Source organism: Oryzias latipes, chromosome 19, assembly GCF_002234675.1.
Source record: "Oryzias latipes chromosome 19, ASM223467v1".
NCBI lineage: Eukaryota > Metazoa > Chordata > Actinopteri > Beloniformes > Adrianichthyidae > Oryzias > Oryzias latipes.
This window is the reverse complement of record NC_019877.2, coordinates 2,219,131-2,236,482: the sequence shown is the minus strand read 5'-3', so window position 1 is coordinate 2,236,482 and position 17,352 is coordinate 2,219,131. Positions and strand designations below refer to the sequence as shown.

The window sequence follows — 17,352 nt, the reverse complement described above, 5'->3', positions numbered from 1 at the left end:
CCAAAGGATGGGATGTCTTGATGTTGACTAGTGGTGCAGCTCGTTCTGGTGGAGTTTTACGTTTAATGCACCTCTCACAGCCCTTTATTTTGTTCACTATGTCGATGGCCATCTTCGGCCAGTAGAACCGGGAACGGATGAGATCTAAAGTTCTCTCAATGCCTAAGTGGCCCATTTGGTTGTGTAGCTGATACATGACCACAGGTTTGTACTCTTCTGGCAGTACCAACTGATAGGTGACGTCCTCTCCAACCTGCCTTCGCCTCACCAGAAGGTTGTTATGGAGCTCCAATTTATTGACTTCTCGGAGGAGGAAGGGCAGGTCAGGTAGTTGTCCCCTCACAGCTGGGGGTGGTGTTTCTCCCCGCTCAAGCTGAATAATCACATGTCCAATGACTGGGTCGGCTCGCTGCTTGGCTGCGAGATCAGCTAGTGAGAGTCGAGGGAGAGCAGAAGAGGCAAACTGGGTGTCATCTTTGAAACCATCAGGCAGGCTGTCAACACTTGAAGATATTGAGAGAACAAGGGCATGAGCAGGATCAGGGAACGAGCTGTACACCAGGTGACGATCACAGATTGCTCTTGTAGTTGACTGGTCAAGTGCGGTGACTATTTTAAGGTGTTGCTGTGCAAATCTTTGGATTCGCTCTTGTTCTTTGATAGAGACAGCATCATTGGACAGCTCGTGCGGTCGACGTGACAGGCCATCAGCATCTAAATTTTGCTTGCCAGCCCGATAGACAATCTTGAAGTCAAAGGTGGACAAGGCAGAAAGCCATCGGTAACTGGTAGCATCAAGTTTGGCTGATGACAGGATGTACGTCAGAGGATTGCTGTCTGTGACCACAGTGAACTGTGCACCATACAGATAGTCGTAAAACTTCTCAGTCACTGCCCATTTGAGAGCCAGGAATTCCAGCTTGTGGGCAGGATACTTTGCTTCGCTTCTGGAGAGTCCTCGGCTGGCGTAGGCAACAACTCTGTCATTTCCGTCGTGTTTCTGGTATAACACTGCACCCAAACCAGTTGAGCTGGCATCAGTATGGAGTGTGTATGGCTTTTGGGGATCTGCAAAGGCCAGGACAGGGGCGGTAGTGAGTTTTTCTATTATCTTGTTGAAGGCTTGTTGGCAAATTGGTGTCCACCGTTCTCTAAACGGCTCTTTAGGATCCAGATAGGCCCCTGGTTTGACCAGTGGTTTCATGTTCTTTTGAGTTGGTGGATACCCTGCGGTAAGATCGTGCAATGGCTTTGTGATTGTGGAGAATCCCTGAACAAACCGTCTGTAATATCCAACAAAGCCAAGGAAGGATCTGAGTTCTTTGAGGGTCTTGGGGACAGGCCAAGTGAGGAGTGTGGAGATCTTGTCAGGATCGGTTTTAACTCCCTCCTGTGACACCACATGTCCGAGATATTTTACTTCGGTCTGGAAGAACACACATTTCTCCAATGAGAGTTTGAGGCCAAACTCCTTTAGTTTATTCAAAACTCTCATGAGTCGTGCTTCATGTTCCTCCAAGGTGGGTGCGAACACAATGATGTCATCAATGAAGACCAATACTTCTTTCAAATTTAAATCTCCCATACACTTCTCCATGAGCCTCTGGAAAGTGCTTGGTGCATTTGTCACACCTTGTGGCATTCTGTTAAACTCCCAAAACCCAAGAGGGCACACAAACGCTGTTTTTGCTTTGTCCTTTTCCTCCATTTCTATCTGGTAGTAGCCAGATTTCAGGTCCAGGACAGAGAACCACTTTGATCCAGATAAGGCAGAGAAGGCATCTTCAAGTTTGGGCAGGGCATAAGCATCTTTTATTGTCTGGAGGTTCAACTTTCTGTAATCGATGCAAAGTCGCACTCCCCCATCCTTTTTGCGAACAACAACAATGGGGGATGCAAATGGTGATTCAGACTCACGGATGATTCCGGACTCGAGGAGATCTTGAAGGTGTTTTCTAACGGCATCGATATCTTGAGGATGAATGGGTCTGGACCTTTGCTTGAATGGAGTAGGGTCTGCAAGCTTAATTTCATGCTTGACTTTGCCGGTTCTACCAAAGTCCAGGTCATGTGTGGCGAAAACCTCAGGGATGCTGTTTAGCTTCTGGGTTATCCTTTGTCTCCATTCAGCAGATATGGGTGACTTTCCAAAATCATATTGCAGGTGGGGATGTTGTGCTGTATCCAGTTCTTTGATGCTTTGTTTTTTTGCAATTATAGTCTGAAACGAACTGACTTCCGCAACTAGGGCTCCTGCAGGGATCTGGATTTGGTGGTCAGACTCATTGCACACCACAACTGGCAGGTGACATGGCCGTTTTTGTGGCAGGTTGACAAGGCAGCTTTTCACGAGTAGACCACCAGGCAGAGAGCCGGACTGTGGATGCTCGATGATTACAGTCTTTTCACCCTGTAGCCTTGCGACCAGGCTCCCCTCTATGACAGTGGTTTGCCCAGCCAGTAGAGTTTGAGGCTGGTTGGATCGCAGGGTGACAGGGGTGACTTGGCTTTTTGAGTTGCAATTTGAGCGATGTTGGAGGATCTTGTACAAAGCTGAATAACCAGAAACAGCAGGCTGAAATCTTTTCTTGGTCTTGTAATGTTTGTGATAGGCAACATCTAAGGTATTGGTGCCTATGAGGATCTGAGGGTTTGACTGGTTTTGATCTGGTACAACGAGTGCCAGAGTATCAACATTTATGGGTTGACCAAGGAGGTCAGCTGGAAAGGTCAAGTTCAATTCAATGAACCCTAGGTAAGGTACGGCTTGCCCGTTTGCACCTTCGATTTCCAGTAAATCTGTGATTGGTTTGATGATATGATCTGAGAGGTGGGCTTTATGGAAGGAATGTGGTATTGTCGTTACTTGAGAACCAGAATCAAGAAGACAGTTGTATGATTGATTGTTTATTTTAACTTCCCCAGTAGTCTTTGTTCCGATTAGGCCTCTTGGTAGTTGCAGGGGTTCTTTGGGACTCTTTGGGAAAACAGCTGCTGAGCGTCCCACCACAGAAGCTGGCTTCAGTTTAACTGATGCTTGGTTTCCCATGCGGCTTGTTTTTGACGTAGCAGTGTCTTTTTCTGTTGCACCAGAATTGGATTGGCTCTGTTGGTGCAGGTGGAAGAAACGTGACCATCTTCTCCACAGTTGAAGCAATACCAAGGCTTGGGCTTGGTGGATGACTTTTGAGGAGGACTTGGTTTGAGACGTGTGGTGGATTTGGACTCTGCTGCCAGGTTTCGGGTCAGAAGCTGTGACATCTGCTTTTGGAGTCTTTGGAGTTGTTCTTTCATCTCCTTCAGCTCTCTGTTTGGTGGTGGACTGTGGCCACATGAACAGGCACTGTGGGATTGAATGGTTGCTTTCTGTTTAGCTGCACCAATGTGTTGCTTCATCAATGACTCCTTGGCAAGTTGTCTGTCCTCTTCTGTCCTGAGCTGAAGCAACAGGTCAGAAAACGAGGGTGGATTTGTTTTTTGTTGTTCCAGTTGCAGCTTCATAATCAAGGAATTGTCCCAACACCCACGGCAGAACTGTTTCAAAAGATGTCTGTCAACTTCAGATGGTGAAACGCCCCCTTGCTTGACAACAGAACTGAGTGCTAGCTGCAGCCTCTGGAGGTATGCAGATGGTCGTTCCCCAGGGATTTGGAGGGTATTCAGGAACTGGGCAAACAGTTCTTCTCCATCTTGAACAGTTCCAAAAGCTGCATCAAGGGTATTGAGGAACACTGCTGGCAACGTGTCTGGCTTTAGCCCCTTCACCAGGTCAGCTGCAGGTGAAAGAAGGCTCTCCATGATCCTCCGGGTGACTTGCAGGGCAGACAGGCTGGGATCAGTCAGTAGGAGAGCTATCTGTCCACGCCAGGAATCATAATCTGCTTCGTTGCTTTGCTTGGGTGTTTTCCCCGAAAAGGGTCGCAGACGTGGAAAAGATGAAAGTAGGTCAGTGTTCCGAACCACATGTTCCACAACCACCTTCTGGACCTCGGGTGGATTTAGTTGGTCAGGAGACAGCGACGTTCTTTGCCTTGCTCTAGGCTGACGGGATAGCGCCTCCTGCTGGAAAGGTGGTGCAGGTTGTGGTTGTTCTGAGCCAGTGTCAACTCCTCTTGCTTCCTCTTCATCGTCGTCACTGTCCTCATCATCCTCATAGTCATCTTCATGCTTAAGACTTATATTCTTTGCTGCTGCTGAATCCAAGTGGTGGCCGATCTGAGTCATCACCGACTTCAGGACATTGTCGAAATCACAGCCACTCCGATCTGCAATCCTCTTCAATTCGGACAGATAGTCAGGGGGGCTGCTGTTACTGTCTGCTGCGGCAACACACTCGGAGGCTAGAGGTGTCAAGCGGAACTCAAGCTCATCATTCGCCGATGTATGAGTGCGCGGCAACAGTGGCTCTAAAGCAGCGTATGAATTTTCGTCTGCAAACTCAACGATCAGGTTTTTGTGTAGTGCACTCGTGGGGTCGTTTACGTACAACACACGGCTTAGGTTCCCGTAACTACGCAAACAGTCAATAACGTCATTATCGGCCTTAGTGTTTGTTACCCCTGTAATCAAAACAGACTTATTAACATTAAGTCCAGATCGTGTCACAAACTCCATTGTTTTTTTCCTTTGTTTTTCTTTTTTAATTAACACAAACTAGAAGGAAAACATTTACACACCAGGGCTCCTAGCTAGCTCGCCAAGTGTAACGCTTCTCAGGTTATGGGACTAGACGCAATAATCAGAATTCGTCTCAGGGAGCCCAAAGTATGTAAATGAAAACAAGACAGCGATGAAAGTAAAAGGCAATCGATTGTATTAACAGAAAATAGACATTTAAACAATACAAAAGAACAACAACAAAAGGAACCGGGATATGGGTCTGAGTCCTATTGAGAGGTTTCCAAAAGTCTATTGGTTGGGATGTAGTTGAGGTTTGCTGCAGGTGAGGAGTTGTTATTGAGGGTGGAAGTATCAGGATCTCAGATTTGGGTAGCTCGCCATCAAGTTGTAGATCAAAGAATACATAACAAAAACCTGACCTAGAAAGGGTCAGAAAAAACAAATCAAGAATTGAACAAAAACAAGCCAGTCATTTCACTGGGTATACTGATAGGTCAGATTAATCATCATTGTAGAAAGTAAAAACAAGAGAAACAATATTCTTATCAAAAAATCAAATAACTGTTTCAAATAGAATTCAAAGTGTGTACACAAGTCAAACAATTCCATATCAAGGTTCAAGGTAAGTGGATAAAAGTTTTAAATCAAAAATGTACTCTGAAGTTACCAATTAATTTTATCCCATTATTAATCAAAGTAGAATAATTTTAAACAAATTAAACTTTCAAATTTCAAATGTTGCGCAACATGGTTTTTCATTCCATTATCTAATTCAAAGACAGTGGCCATTTTGGCATCATGGAAATAAAAGTAACAGTTCAAAGTGTTCAATTAACACAAAAGGAGGAAAGCGACTTAACAAAATTGCTTCGGCTTGAATTCAGCCAACTAAATTAAAACAACCAAACAAGAACCATTAAATAAAACAAAGTCTCAAAGGTGAGGCAGCATTAGCTTAGCTCTGTGACTATGATAAAGCTTTTTTCTGGTTTCGGTGTCGCGACCGCAAAAACTCACCAATGAGCAGGTCTCTTTGGGGTTAGTTAGTGTCCAAAGGTAAATGCTGAGGTGTCCAAATATGTTCGTATTTGTTCGTATTATTCGTAATATGTTTTAGGCGTCCTGGTGTGGCCACAGCAGCAGCAACAGCTGAGAGCAAGAAGCAGCCAACAGGAAGCAGGAAACAGGAAGCAGGAAGTAGCAAGCAGCAAGCAGGAAGTGCACCAGCTGACCAAGAACTTATATACACACCAGGCCTCTCACAATAAGGGCGGGGCCAGGTGCTCACAGTTAGTCTGATGGCTTGTCTGATGCCAAGGGGTTACACTTGCAAATAAGATTATTTGTCACCTGAAATTCTTAAAGGTTTACGCAAGCTTCACCTTGATGCAGACTGAGTTGTTCAAATATTGTCCGACATTTAAAACCAGTACATTTTCCAGGAAAGTGTACTGCTCTAAAGGACAGAATAGGGGTATAAAGTAGAAACTTAAAGCAAAATCTTCCCACAAACACATTTGTATAAAACTACGTCAGATACTTCATCACTGTTCAGTTTTCATCATACAAAGACAATTTCACACATTCTGGGAAATGTAGTTTTACATTTTATTCCAACTGCTTACAGATGAAAAACAAATGTCACAGTGGTTTGAGACAAGTAAAAGTGCTTGGAAACAAAGAAAAATCAAAGATATACTGAAAAGTGAGAGCATCACTCTAGACTCTGGCTGATAGAACAGAATCAAGCCTTTAACCTTTAATACAACCAAACCAACATATACATACATTTATGAAAAGTAACTCAAAGATGACATAACAAAAAGAAATAATGTCCAAATTTGTAAATGAAACAAGTCTTTTTCTCTCTATTTTGGCTCTGCATGTATCGGTAGACAGATATGTGACAGAGGCACAATTATTTCAATTCAATCAATCAGCAGTTTTTTTTTTCGTTTAATCTAATCTAATTTAAAGAAATTAGAATACTGGGAATTTCATGGTGTTATGATGAGAAACCTTGACATACCCTGTTCATATCAGTAAAAATCTTTATTTTTTTCACTTATATTTGCTTTTAGCTTTCTGTTGTTAGTTTCCATGTGCTCCATTATTCTTTTTAAGCCTTCAGTCGGCAGCAGACCATCTCCCATAATCTGGGTCAGCACTGGTGTCAATTCATTTGTCACCTTCATTATGGTCTCCACCAGAATCTGCCTTCTGGTCTGCAGCTCAGCTGCACTCCCCACCCCAGAGAGAAGCCCCAAATGATGGAAAACTTCTCTAGTTTTACCCTGAAGGTCTCCAACAGTTTTCCGTTTCTCAGACAAAGCCTGCAGTTCTGCTTCATTCACACCAATTTTCCTGTTGACCTCTTCGGTTTCCTTGTGAGCTTTACAAATTAATTCGTTGTACTCAGATATCTTTTGATTGCTTTTGTTTATCTCATCGTCAGATTTCTTTACCTCCTCATGAGCTCTGTTTACTTGATCTCTGGCTGAGCTTAAATCTGTTTCGCCAACACCAATCATGGTTGCCCCTGGAAAACAGTGAAGCACATTTTAGCAGCTCCTCACATTTCCTTTTAAAAAGTCTATTATTGAAAAGCAGTTTTTCGGATTTCAAATTGATTTAACTTACCTGCAATCCATCCAACAATTGGGATGAACATTAGACCAATGCCAACATCCCTGATTGTCTGTGCTTCCTGTATTTTCCCTTCCATTTCTCTCAGGGTCTGTTTTGCAGAGTCCAGGTTTTTCAGCTGAGTCTCCCGAGATTCAGTGTACATCTTTAAAGTAGACTCATATGAGTCCAGACTAGTTTTTAATTTTTTTAACTCAGCATCTTGATCCTGTCTCTTTCTCTCTAAATCATTTTTATCTGCAGTGAGAGTCTCAGTCTTCTTATCAAGATCCTGTAGCTCCTTACTGGCTCCCTGCTCTGACTCTTTCAAGTTATGCTCCATTTCTTTAATCTCTTTTCTGAAGTCATCAAAGGTCTGACATCCAGGAGTGACGATGTCTGCATTTATACTGAGGAGCATCTCTGACAGGCGGTTGAAGGACAGCAGCCCATCCTCCAGAGGCTTCATGACCGTCTGCAGAGCCCCCTGATTAGATTGCTGCATCATCACAGATGTGGTGGAGGAGGAAATACTGGAAGGAGAAAAACGTTTGTGGAATGAGTTTTTATCGTTCCATTATTATTTATTCTTTAGTTCTAAAAAACCTTTACCATCTTTAACCAACAAGTCTTCAAATTACTTTCTATTCAAATCAGACTGTATGCAGTTCAAAATAATAAAGGAGCAAAAATTAATGACCCATAATAACTTTTAATGAGTGGTTCAACACTGACATTCCTGACAAATCAAATACCGTATTTCGTGATCACCAGATAAAAACAAAGTAAAGAAAGGACGTGTTGTTGCTGTAGGTGAACTAAAATAAATCTGATAAAATGAAAAATTTTAACCATCCTTTATAACAATACTATATATGAAAAACGCTCCAGAACAAGCAGTCTCACACCAATAAAACTTTGCTTCAGATTTGAACCCCTTAACACCTTTATTTAATTGCAATTATGAAAAAACAACAAAAAATCAATCATGTTTTTGCATTCAAGGAGATGCTAAACTAATTTGAGATAGTTAATTTGACTAAAGCTCATAACATATAAGTTTAGCTTTTTCGCAAATCAGCAACAACGGACATCTATTGAAAAACAAAAAAAACACCTGTTCCCATTTCCAGTAAGAGGACATTTTGATTCATTTACAAAGTAATTTTAAGTATTTTCCCTCGATAGACTAAGCAAACTATTTAAACACAACTACAAACAAAAAAGCAACATTAAAAACACAAAACTCTATTAGAGAAAAAGCACATTGCTTCACTCTAGCTATGAAAAGCAAAAAAGCAGTTGATGTTTTTGTTAAAGCTAAGATAAATGTTACACTTTCCATACTTTACAACAGTTTGGCCCTTGGGATAAGGGAATCTGCACCGCTGATGCCCATTTTCCATCACTGGTCAGTGTCCCTCACCATCACTGTGGACATATTGAACAGGAATTGCTGCTCCTACATTTTTTCCTCTGAAATTCAAGTCTTTCAATGAAGTCCGTCCCCTTTTTTCTCTATCAGGCTCTTCCCTTCTATACGCAAAGAGCCTGTGCAGTGGATGATCTAAAAGCTAGCATATCCGTCTGTTACTTTCTGTACCCACCCAGGGACTCATTCATGCCAACCCAATAAGCAATAGAGGTGCATGACAAATCCCATCAGTGTCCTCATCGCTGCTATCATCAGTCCACTTACTGCTCCTACTAATTTCATCTCCAAGAGTAGAAATGTAAATCAGTTAAAAAAGTTTGGGCATTCTTTATCTATTCGGGTAAATATCAGTTCAGGAATGTTTTCCTCGTCACTGTCCTCATTGTCGCTTAGGCTGCTTTTGTAACAGGGTGAACTGTTTTTAATGTTTTTTCACTTGTTTGTAAAATCCAGACGTGCCCTCAAAGCAGCAGCTCACGCTGCTGGATTGGACACAGGTGTGCACTTGGAGCGTGCTGATGAGAGACTGGGTTTAAGGAGCGGTGGGACGTGAGGAAGGGCAGCTGTGATATGAGGAGACGGCGGGGTGCTTATTCCAACTGCTGGTTGTGGAAACGACTGGCCAAGAAGAGCCAAACCCCACAGCGGGAGAAGCCACTAGACGAGCAGGTGCAGGACCGACAGCGGAGGAGTGAAGTGGTGCCGAACGGATCCCAGAGGGACGCCCTGCGAGTGCTGGCATACAGCGGAGGAGCAGCTGAGCCAGGAGCCAGACAGCGGTCAGAGGGGGAAGCGATGTTGGAATGCAGAGGGGTGTGCTTGTGACCCGCCCCTCTTCGAGCTAAGTACCCCTCTGTTGTTTCATCTGTATTTTTTTAATACCCCACGGAAGATTTTGTCAAGTCACCAGCGCTGTATTTTCAATATTGCATGTTATTTATTATTTTACTGATTTCATGTTCGTAGTGTTTTATTGAGCCTGGTGTTTTAGCTTTTAAATACTCCCTGGGTTTTTCTGATTTTTTTAGACAGAGGCTCCTGGCTCCAACGAAGGGACAGAGCAAAAGACTCAGCCAACATCAACCAATAGCAAGTGAGTGTTGAGCCCTTTTTAGATACGGCACTGTGTTTACAGTGGGGCGTTTTCTTTGTTGCCACCAGAGCTTTTTCATTGACGAACCCTAATCCTTAAAAATCTTTTAAAATATTCAATATTTAACCTTCACTGCTTCATGGTAGTGAGACAAGTAAATCAATAAACAAATGCATTTTTTTTCTTGGCACAACTTACCTTCGATCAGAAGATTTTACCAGGATTGTTGTCTCAAAATGGCGATGTGGCACACGGTGATCTTCGTCAACAAAAACTGGATGGTGCTTCGTTTTTGGTCGTTCCTACAAGAAACTAATGCTTGAAAAATGTTGTATATAAAAGAGTTTAACTGACCAGAAGTGAGGCTATTCAGACAGTATTTTTCGTGCGTTTACAGCAAAACCGATCAGCGCTAAGGGGTTGAGACCAGTTGTGTCTTCTGATTTCTCACTTCTTTCAGCTCAGCTTTTAAACTCTAAGTGGGAGGGTTCTAACTCTGGTTTCTTTGTCAATCACATCTGTGAAATGTAATATGGCAGCATTCATGAGAGAACTGTAGGCCTAAGGTTAGATTTAAAAGCCCTGAAAGAGTTTCCCCTCAACAAAGCAGTATGGTCTGTAGATTAGGTGCCTGAATCCAGTGAAATTCAGAAATTCTATGTTGTTATGGTCAACAATAAAAAAACTAACCCTAAAACAAACTAACTACAGAGCTCCATGCTTTTCTATTGTTTTGTATGTTAAGATGTCACATGAGAAAAGAGTCCAATAAAGAGAAGAAGAGTGTAAAAAATCAACTATTTTCAACACGGAGACTTCATTGTTACACAGACGCTCTGTTTGTTTTTTGACCTTGGAAAACAACAACCTCTTTGTGATATTATTCAAAAATAATAACAGAACAATGGTAAAGCATGACATGTTTATTTAAAGGCAGATTTTCATTTCCTGTGTTTCATTAGTTTCAACCAGAAATCACAACAAATGAAGCAAAATAACAAAGTTGTTGGACAGGGAAATTGACAGAGCAGAATCAGCCAACGCTGAGACCCACAGAGCAAAGAGGTCACCCTCTCTCTAAAGATTTAGTTCTCATAGATCTAAGAACTCTGCAAGAACACATCAAGAACAAAGAGTTTAACAGGGTTTTTTGGACCCTACAGCAGTTATGAGGCAGTAAAAACAGGAACATCTTGAACAGATCTCAGTACAATGCAGGAACATATCTAGATGTCACAGATTTTTTCATAACTAACCTGTGACTCCAGGGATCATTTGAATGACATTTACTGCACTTACCTGTCATACCATTCACATCCCTAAAGTCTTATCATGTTTGTCTGGTAGGTCTGAAGAACCAGTCAAATTCTTTGCTTTCTCTTGCTCTGGCCTTACTTGAAAGCCCTGGTTTGCTTGAAGACACAGAATCAACTCGTCCACTTTTTTTCCCTTTTAAGGTTGATGACCTTAAAGGGAGAAAAAAACACTTCATTAAACAATGTTATAGCTCTTCCTCTGAAATATCATTTCGAATATAAGTTTATTGTTTTTCATGTGTTTAAAAATATTCTTTTGATTTGAAGGAAGAAAAGTTTTCTAATTTAAAATGTATATTTTACTTTACAGACAAATATAAGTAACTTGTTGATGTTGTGAATCCAGAAGTGAATGAAATAAAACATTAATGAATTACAACAAATTATCTTTGAACTAAGACAAAACCAGTTATTTTATTCTGTAATTACAATCAATGCAGAGTTGTCGACAGACTACATAATGTCACAATCGTGAGTGTTAAAGCTCTGTCTCAAAGAACCCATGATATGTTTTGAAAAGTGAAGTAGGGACTGGATCTAAAAGGCAGGTTGTGGTGTTTACCTCTGATCAATCTTGATCACGCATCTTCACATTGACCTGGACAAAACTCCCCAGTGTTTCCTCAGGTAAAAACAATACTGGGGATCTGTTATAAGAGTGTGGCAAAGATGAAAGGTTAGATCTCATAGCAATGATTTTACTCATGAAGTGGTCTCCAAAGTGCTAACATGCAGCATTAGAGGATGTTGAAGTCTTTGTTAAAAAAATCATTTGTAATAAAAATGTATTTTTTATTTTCTGAAAATAGCTTTTTAAAGTACAGTGTTTGTTATTGTATATTTTGAGTGGTTTTTCTTTTTAAAATTTCCTTATGTGTGTCTTTCTGTCTCCTCTCTGCTCTCCTGCAGCTCATTGTCTGACATTTTATGCTGTAGTTCTTCCATGGCATTTTACAAGTGACACTTAACGTCTGGGTCTTGAATGCAGCCACTGCATCTGGCATCAACAACATCAGCAGAAGATGCTGATAAAATCTGAGCAAGAACTTGCTTAAAAACATCAATATAACTCACAGCCGCTTCAGGAGTTAAACACCACTTCTTCGCAATTTTCACTGACACTTCCTGCTGGATTGCATTAAAAAAACACACAGTAGTGGTCTGATAAGACTAGGTCAAAGACAGAAGTTGTTTGGTCAAAGACCTAAACCGTGTGACAAGTTTTGGGTTGTTTTGTTATGAAATACATTAGGAAGAAGAATTGGTAATCCAGACTCTGACATTCAATACTCAATGCACTAAAGGGCCTATCAATAGATCATATTCAGTGTTACACATTGTGTTAGATCTGATTGTGCTCAGATGTTTGTCTGTGTTCTACTGCGGATGATGAAGTTATGGACTGTAGAGAGTAAAATGAAAAGGGGAAGCGCTGATGGCCAAGCCTGAGTCCAGCACAATACCCCACTAACCCAGGAGCCTCCCCTGACCCAGACAAGCAGCCCATCACCACCCTGCAGTTCTGAGCACCCATTGTCACAAGCTAAAGCAAGGAGACCAAACAACCTGATGAAATCACCAGAACACAAGATCTGCCCAAAAGTACAGATCGTGAGAAAACCATGTCCTTCCTCGAAAAAACCCTTCCCATCAACAGTCTTAGTCTGAACTTTGTGTGAATGTTCCCTGGGTGTTTTCCACCACATTTGTCAATCACTCCACTGAAATGTTATGTGGCAGCATTCTTAAACAGAACACTATGCTAAACCTTTCAACACTGCAGGTAAACAACAACTTTTTACCCAATTTTAGAAAGAATTGTATTTAACACAAAACTAAAGGATCATTTTCATTCAAAAAAGATTGTTCACGTTTCAACCATATATTCTGCTTGGATTTTGTGTGTTTGTGTTCATGTTTGGTGTCCTAGAGAGATAATCTGCAGCAACATTTCTATCCAGACCGATGCTGTTCTGTAAGTACTCAAATGTAAGTTTCCATTACATTTGTCAATCACTCCACTGAAATGTTATGTGGCAGCATTTTTATAGAGAACACTTTGCTAAACCTTTCAACAATGCAGTTAAATAGCACCCTTTTATCTCATTCATAAAATAACCCAATTCAAAACAAAACTAAATGATCATTTTTATTCAAATATGATCCATGTTTCATCCATAGATTCTGCTTGGATTTTGTGTGTTTGTGTTCATGTTTGGTGTCCTAGAGAGATAATCTGCATAATCTAAAGCTAATTAATTAATTAAGAGGACAGTAGACTTTTGCTACATGGTCTTCACTCCAAAGGTTAGAGACCGTGTGTTCTCGTCAGTGGAATCACTTGCTACGATTGTCTGACGTTCAACTCAAAGCGACTTGGACTTGGCTGTAAATGGTTTGTGTGGAAACTAGGTGTGTAACAATTCATCTGATGAAGGATTTGATTCGGTTTGATATTTGTGGTTTCCGAAGCAATTTCATTTTGTTTTCGGTTCATTTTAAACAATCCGATTGGATCCGATTCACTGACCTTCGATCGATTCAGTACCTCTTTAGCCAAAACTACAACCAGTGTGACTCAGAGATAAATATCTGGGTACTGAACAGTGCAGGGGAAGTTCTCCAGATTCCTTGGATTTCTTCAAGATGATCTAGAGTAAATAAAATATGTGTGCAAACAAACAAGTAAACAAGAATTAGTAGCAAATCCATTCACATTTTAGTTTCCTAAAGCTCAGGCCACTGTTGTTTTACCACATCAAAATAATCCAAAGGGAACATTATTAGAACATTCTAGCACACTGGATGGTCACATGTCTTTGCTAAATTCAAAGTGTTTCCTCACATTGGACTGGAATGATGGTTTGATTCTTTTTCGCTGCATGACATGTGTGTTGGTAAAGTAAACCTACTATGTCTCAATGCAATTGGTATATTCTTATTCTCAATATTATCTTTTTATATACATCTTATGTATTTAATTTTAGCATATTCTTTTGATTTTAGCCCCAGTGTTTCTTGTGTAGATCTTTTCTGCCATGACTTGCTGACTTGGTGGGTGGTTGTTGTCGACCTTGCTGGACCGGCTAGAGATTAACGTTGCAGTCTGAAGGCTGTGAAGAGGACCCCTTTGCTGTCCTGGTTTGGCTGGGCAATGTGGTAATGTTCCAGTGGCCGAGCTGGCTCCTGGTATGAAGAGAATGTAGAGAGTAAAATGAAAAGGGGAAGCGCTGATGGCCAAGCCTGAGTCCAGCACAATACCCCACTAACCCAGGAGCCTCCCCTGACCCAGACAAGCAGCCCACCACCACCCTGAAGTTCTGAGCACCCATTGTCACAAACTAAAGCAAGGAGACCAAACAACCTGATGAAATCACCAGAACAGAAGACGTGCAGTTCTTTATGAACAGAAGTAAAGATCTTTCTGCCTAGAGGTACAGAGAGTGAGAAAACCATGTCCTTCCTCGAAAAAAACCTTCCCATCAACAGTCTTAGTCTGAACTTTGTGTGAATGTTCCCTGGGTGTTTTCCACCACATTTGTCAATCACTCCACTGAAATGTTATGTGGCAGCATTCTTAAAGAAAACACTATGCTAAACCTTTCAACACTGCAGTTAAACAACAGCCTTTTAGCAGTCTGACGGCTGTGAAGAGGACCCTTTGCTGTCCTGGCTTGGGTGGGCACTGTGATAATGGTCCAATGGCCTAGCTGGCTCCTGGTATGAAGAGATTCCCAAATACTCTGTCCTCACAGTAGAGCCAAGCCTTACATTTCTTTTGATTTTATTTCTTTTGATTTATTGATTTTATTTCAAGCATTGTAGTTAAAGCAATAAAGAGTTTACACATATTTATCAAACTCATTACAGAAATGTTAAAATGCATAGATTACAAAGACAGAAAATAAAACAAAACAAAAAAGTTGTAAAGATCATCTATTTATTTTAGTGCTCATTACGTTTTTAGGGTAATTAGATTCTTTAAATTGATATATTTACACAACAGGTTTTACTCTTTGTTATTCAGATTCTTTTTATGTAACACAAATAAACCAAAACAACAGAAAAAACCCAAATAGTATATTAATCCCCAGTCTCTCAAAACCCATTTGTTTTCTTTAATGTCCCGTTAAGGTCCATGTTGTAGCGTCTTCCTTTCAGAGTTCACGGTCACTCCCACTCCCAACACCCCTCGTGGGCCCCCCTTTTTCCGGGGTGCCCCCCTCCTAGGTTTGCCACTTTACAGTATCTTCTTTCTTTTGTGGGTCTCCCCAAATAACTCTGTAATTAATAGGCCCTCATTTCTTTATTATTTTTGCTGGTCCTTCCCACTTCGGTGCTAACTTTGCTGAAAACTTCTCAGTAGCTTTGAAAAGAGGATGTGACCTTACCCAGACCAAGTCTTCTGGCAGAAAGTGTGCATCTTTTCTACAGGTATTATAGTACTTAGCATTTCTAGCCTGGTGCACACCCACTATCCGTTTAACCTCCTCAGCCAGTTGGTGTTGTCTTTCAACTAGATTGTAGGTTGCTTGTTGTTGGGGAGAAGGCGGTTTATAAATCAGTCTCTGCAGAGGGCCATTGAGATTAAGTCCCAGAGCCAGCTCAGCTGGGGTCTTTCCTGTGGTTTCTTGATGGGCGGTGTTAATAGCAAAACGAAACTCAGGTAACCATTCATCCCATGCATGGTGATGTTGGCCAACAAAGGATGCAATCATGGTCTTCAATGTTCTGTTTACTTGTTTGGTGAGGTTGGTTTGTGGATGATAACTAGTTGTTAACTTCTGCACAACCCCCCATGTCTTACAAAGGTCAATTAAAAGACTACTAATAAACTGAGGACCTCGGTCAGACACCAGATATTGAGGAACGCCCCACCTAGTGAAGATTTCCTCAATCAGAATCTTGATAATTCGTCGTGTTTTAGGACCTTGAAGTGAAACTGTTGCAACCCCAAAATCCAGCGCGTCAAGCGAGATGTTGTTTTAGGACAATTGAATGCCCATGACAAGGCAGCGCCCATGACAATGCAGCATGGTCTGTGTAGACGAAAAACTCCTTCCCTTCAAGATAGTGTCGCCATTTCTCGACCGCCCAGACAACAGCCAAACATTCCTTTTCTGAGGTAGAATAATTTCTCTCAGGTCCTCGAAGCCCTCTGGAAGCATACGCAATAACACGTTCTCCATCTTTTGTCTCCTGAGAGAGAATAACCCCAAGGCCCACCTCACTGCGTCTGTACGAACCTGAAAGTGAAGTGACATATCTGGCTTTGCTGGTATGGGTGGTGAGGTTAGAGCTTTTTTTAAAGCATCCATACTAGCTTGACATTCGGTAGTCCAGTGCCACTCTACCCCCTTCTTCTTCAAATGATTAAGAGGAGCCGCAATATCAGAAAAATTTGCAATAAATTTATGATACCAGCCTGCAAGCCCCAGAAAACGTTGAAGTGATTTTGTATCAATTGGTACTGGAAACTCTGCAATTGCTTGTGTCTTTGCTGGATTGGCTTCTACTTCTTTTCCTGAGAAAACATGACAAAGAAATTTTAACTGTTTTTTAAAGAAATTACATTTATCCATGTTGAGACTGAGGTTGGCACTATGGAGTCTGTGAAACATTTCTGCCAAGTCTTTCAGGTGGTCTGCTTGTGTTTTAGAATAAACAATGATGTCATCAATGTAAACAAAACACAACTTCCCTTTTAGTTCTTTTAACACTTTTTCCATAAGCCGTTGGAAAGTTGCTGCAGCATTACGTAATCCAAATGGCATACATTTGAACTGGAAAAGTCCAATAGAAGTTATAAAAGCTGTTTGTGGCTTACTCTGTTCATCCATAGCCACCTGCTAATATCCTTATTGCAAATCCAAAGAGCTGAACCAGGAGGCACCATCCATGGATTCCAAGATGTCATGAATGAGGGGCATGGGATAAGCATCAGGTAAGGTCTTGGCATTTACTCTTCTGTAGTCAACACAAAACCTATAGGATCCATCAGGCTTGTCTACATGGACTACAGGTGAGGACCAGGCTGATTGTGATGGTTCAATTATGCCATTTTTCAACCTTTTAGCCACATGTTCCTCGATTATTCTTTTTTCAAAGGAGAAACCCGATATGCTCTTGATCTCACTGGGATTTCGTCTTGTAAGAAGATTGTGTGTTTTTCTACAGTGATTTTCCCCAGAATGCCGGAAGTAACTGTAGGCCAATCCTCCAACAATTTATGTAGAAGTCTGGAACTGTCAGGGTTATCAGTG

At 41.4% G+C, this 17,352-nt stretch overlaps 1 protein-coding gene across 1 annotated transcript; it reads right to left on the bottom strand.

Annotated features, from left to right (window-relative positions):
* Positions 1-6,207: 6,207 nt before the first annotated feature.
* Positions 6,208-10,214, bottom strand: LOC101165674 (spindle pole body component 110-like). Its single transcript, XM_004080119.2, has 3 exons — positions 9,972-10,214; positions 7,261-7,778; positions 6,208-7,159 (listed from the first exon to the last, which is right to left on the bottom strand). Exons 2-3 carry the CDS (start codon positions 7,751-7,753, stop codon positions 6,660-6,662), a joined length of 993 nt encoding a protein of 330 aa, XP_004080167.1. The 5' UTR covers positions 7,754-7,778; positions 9,972-10,214; the 3' UTR covers positions 6,208-6,659.
* Between the last annotated feature and the right edge of the window lie 7,138 nt (positions 10,215-17,352).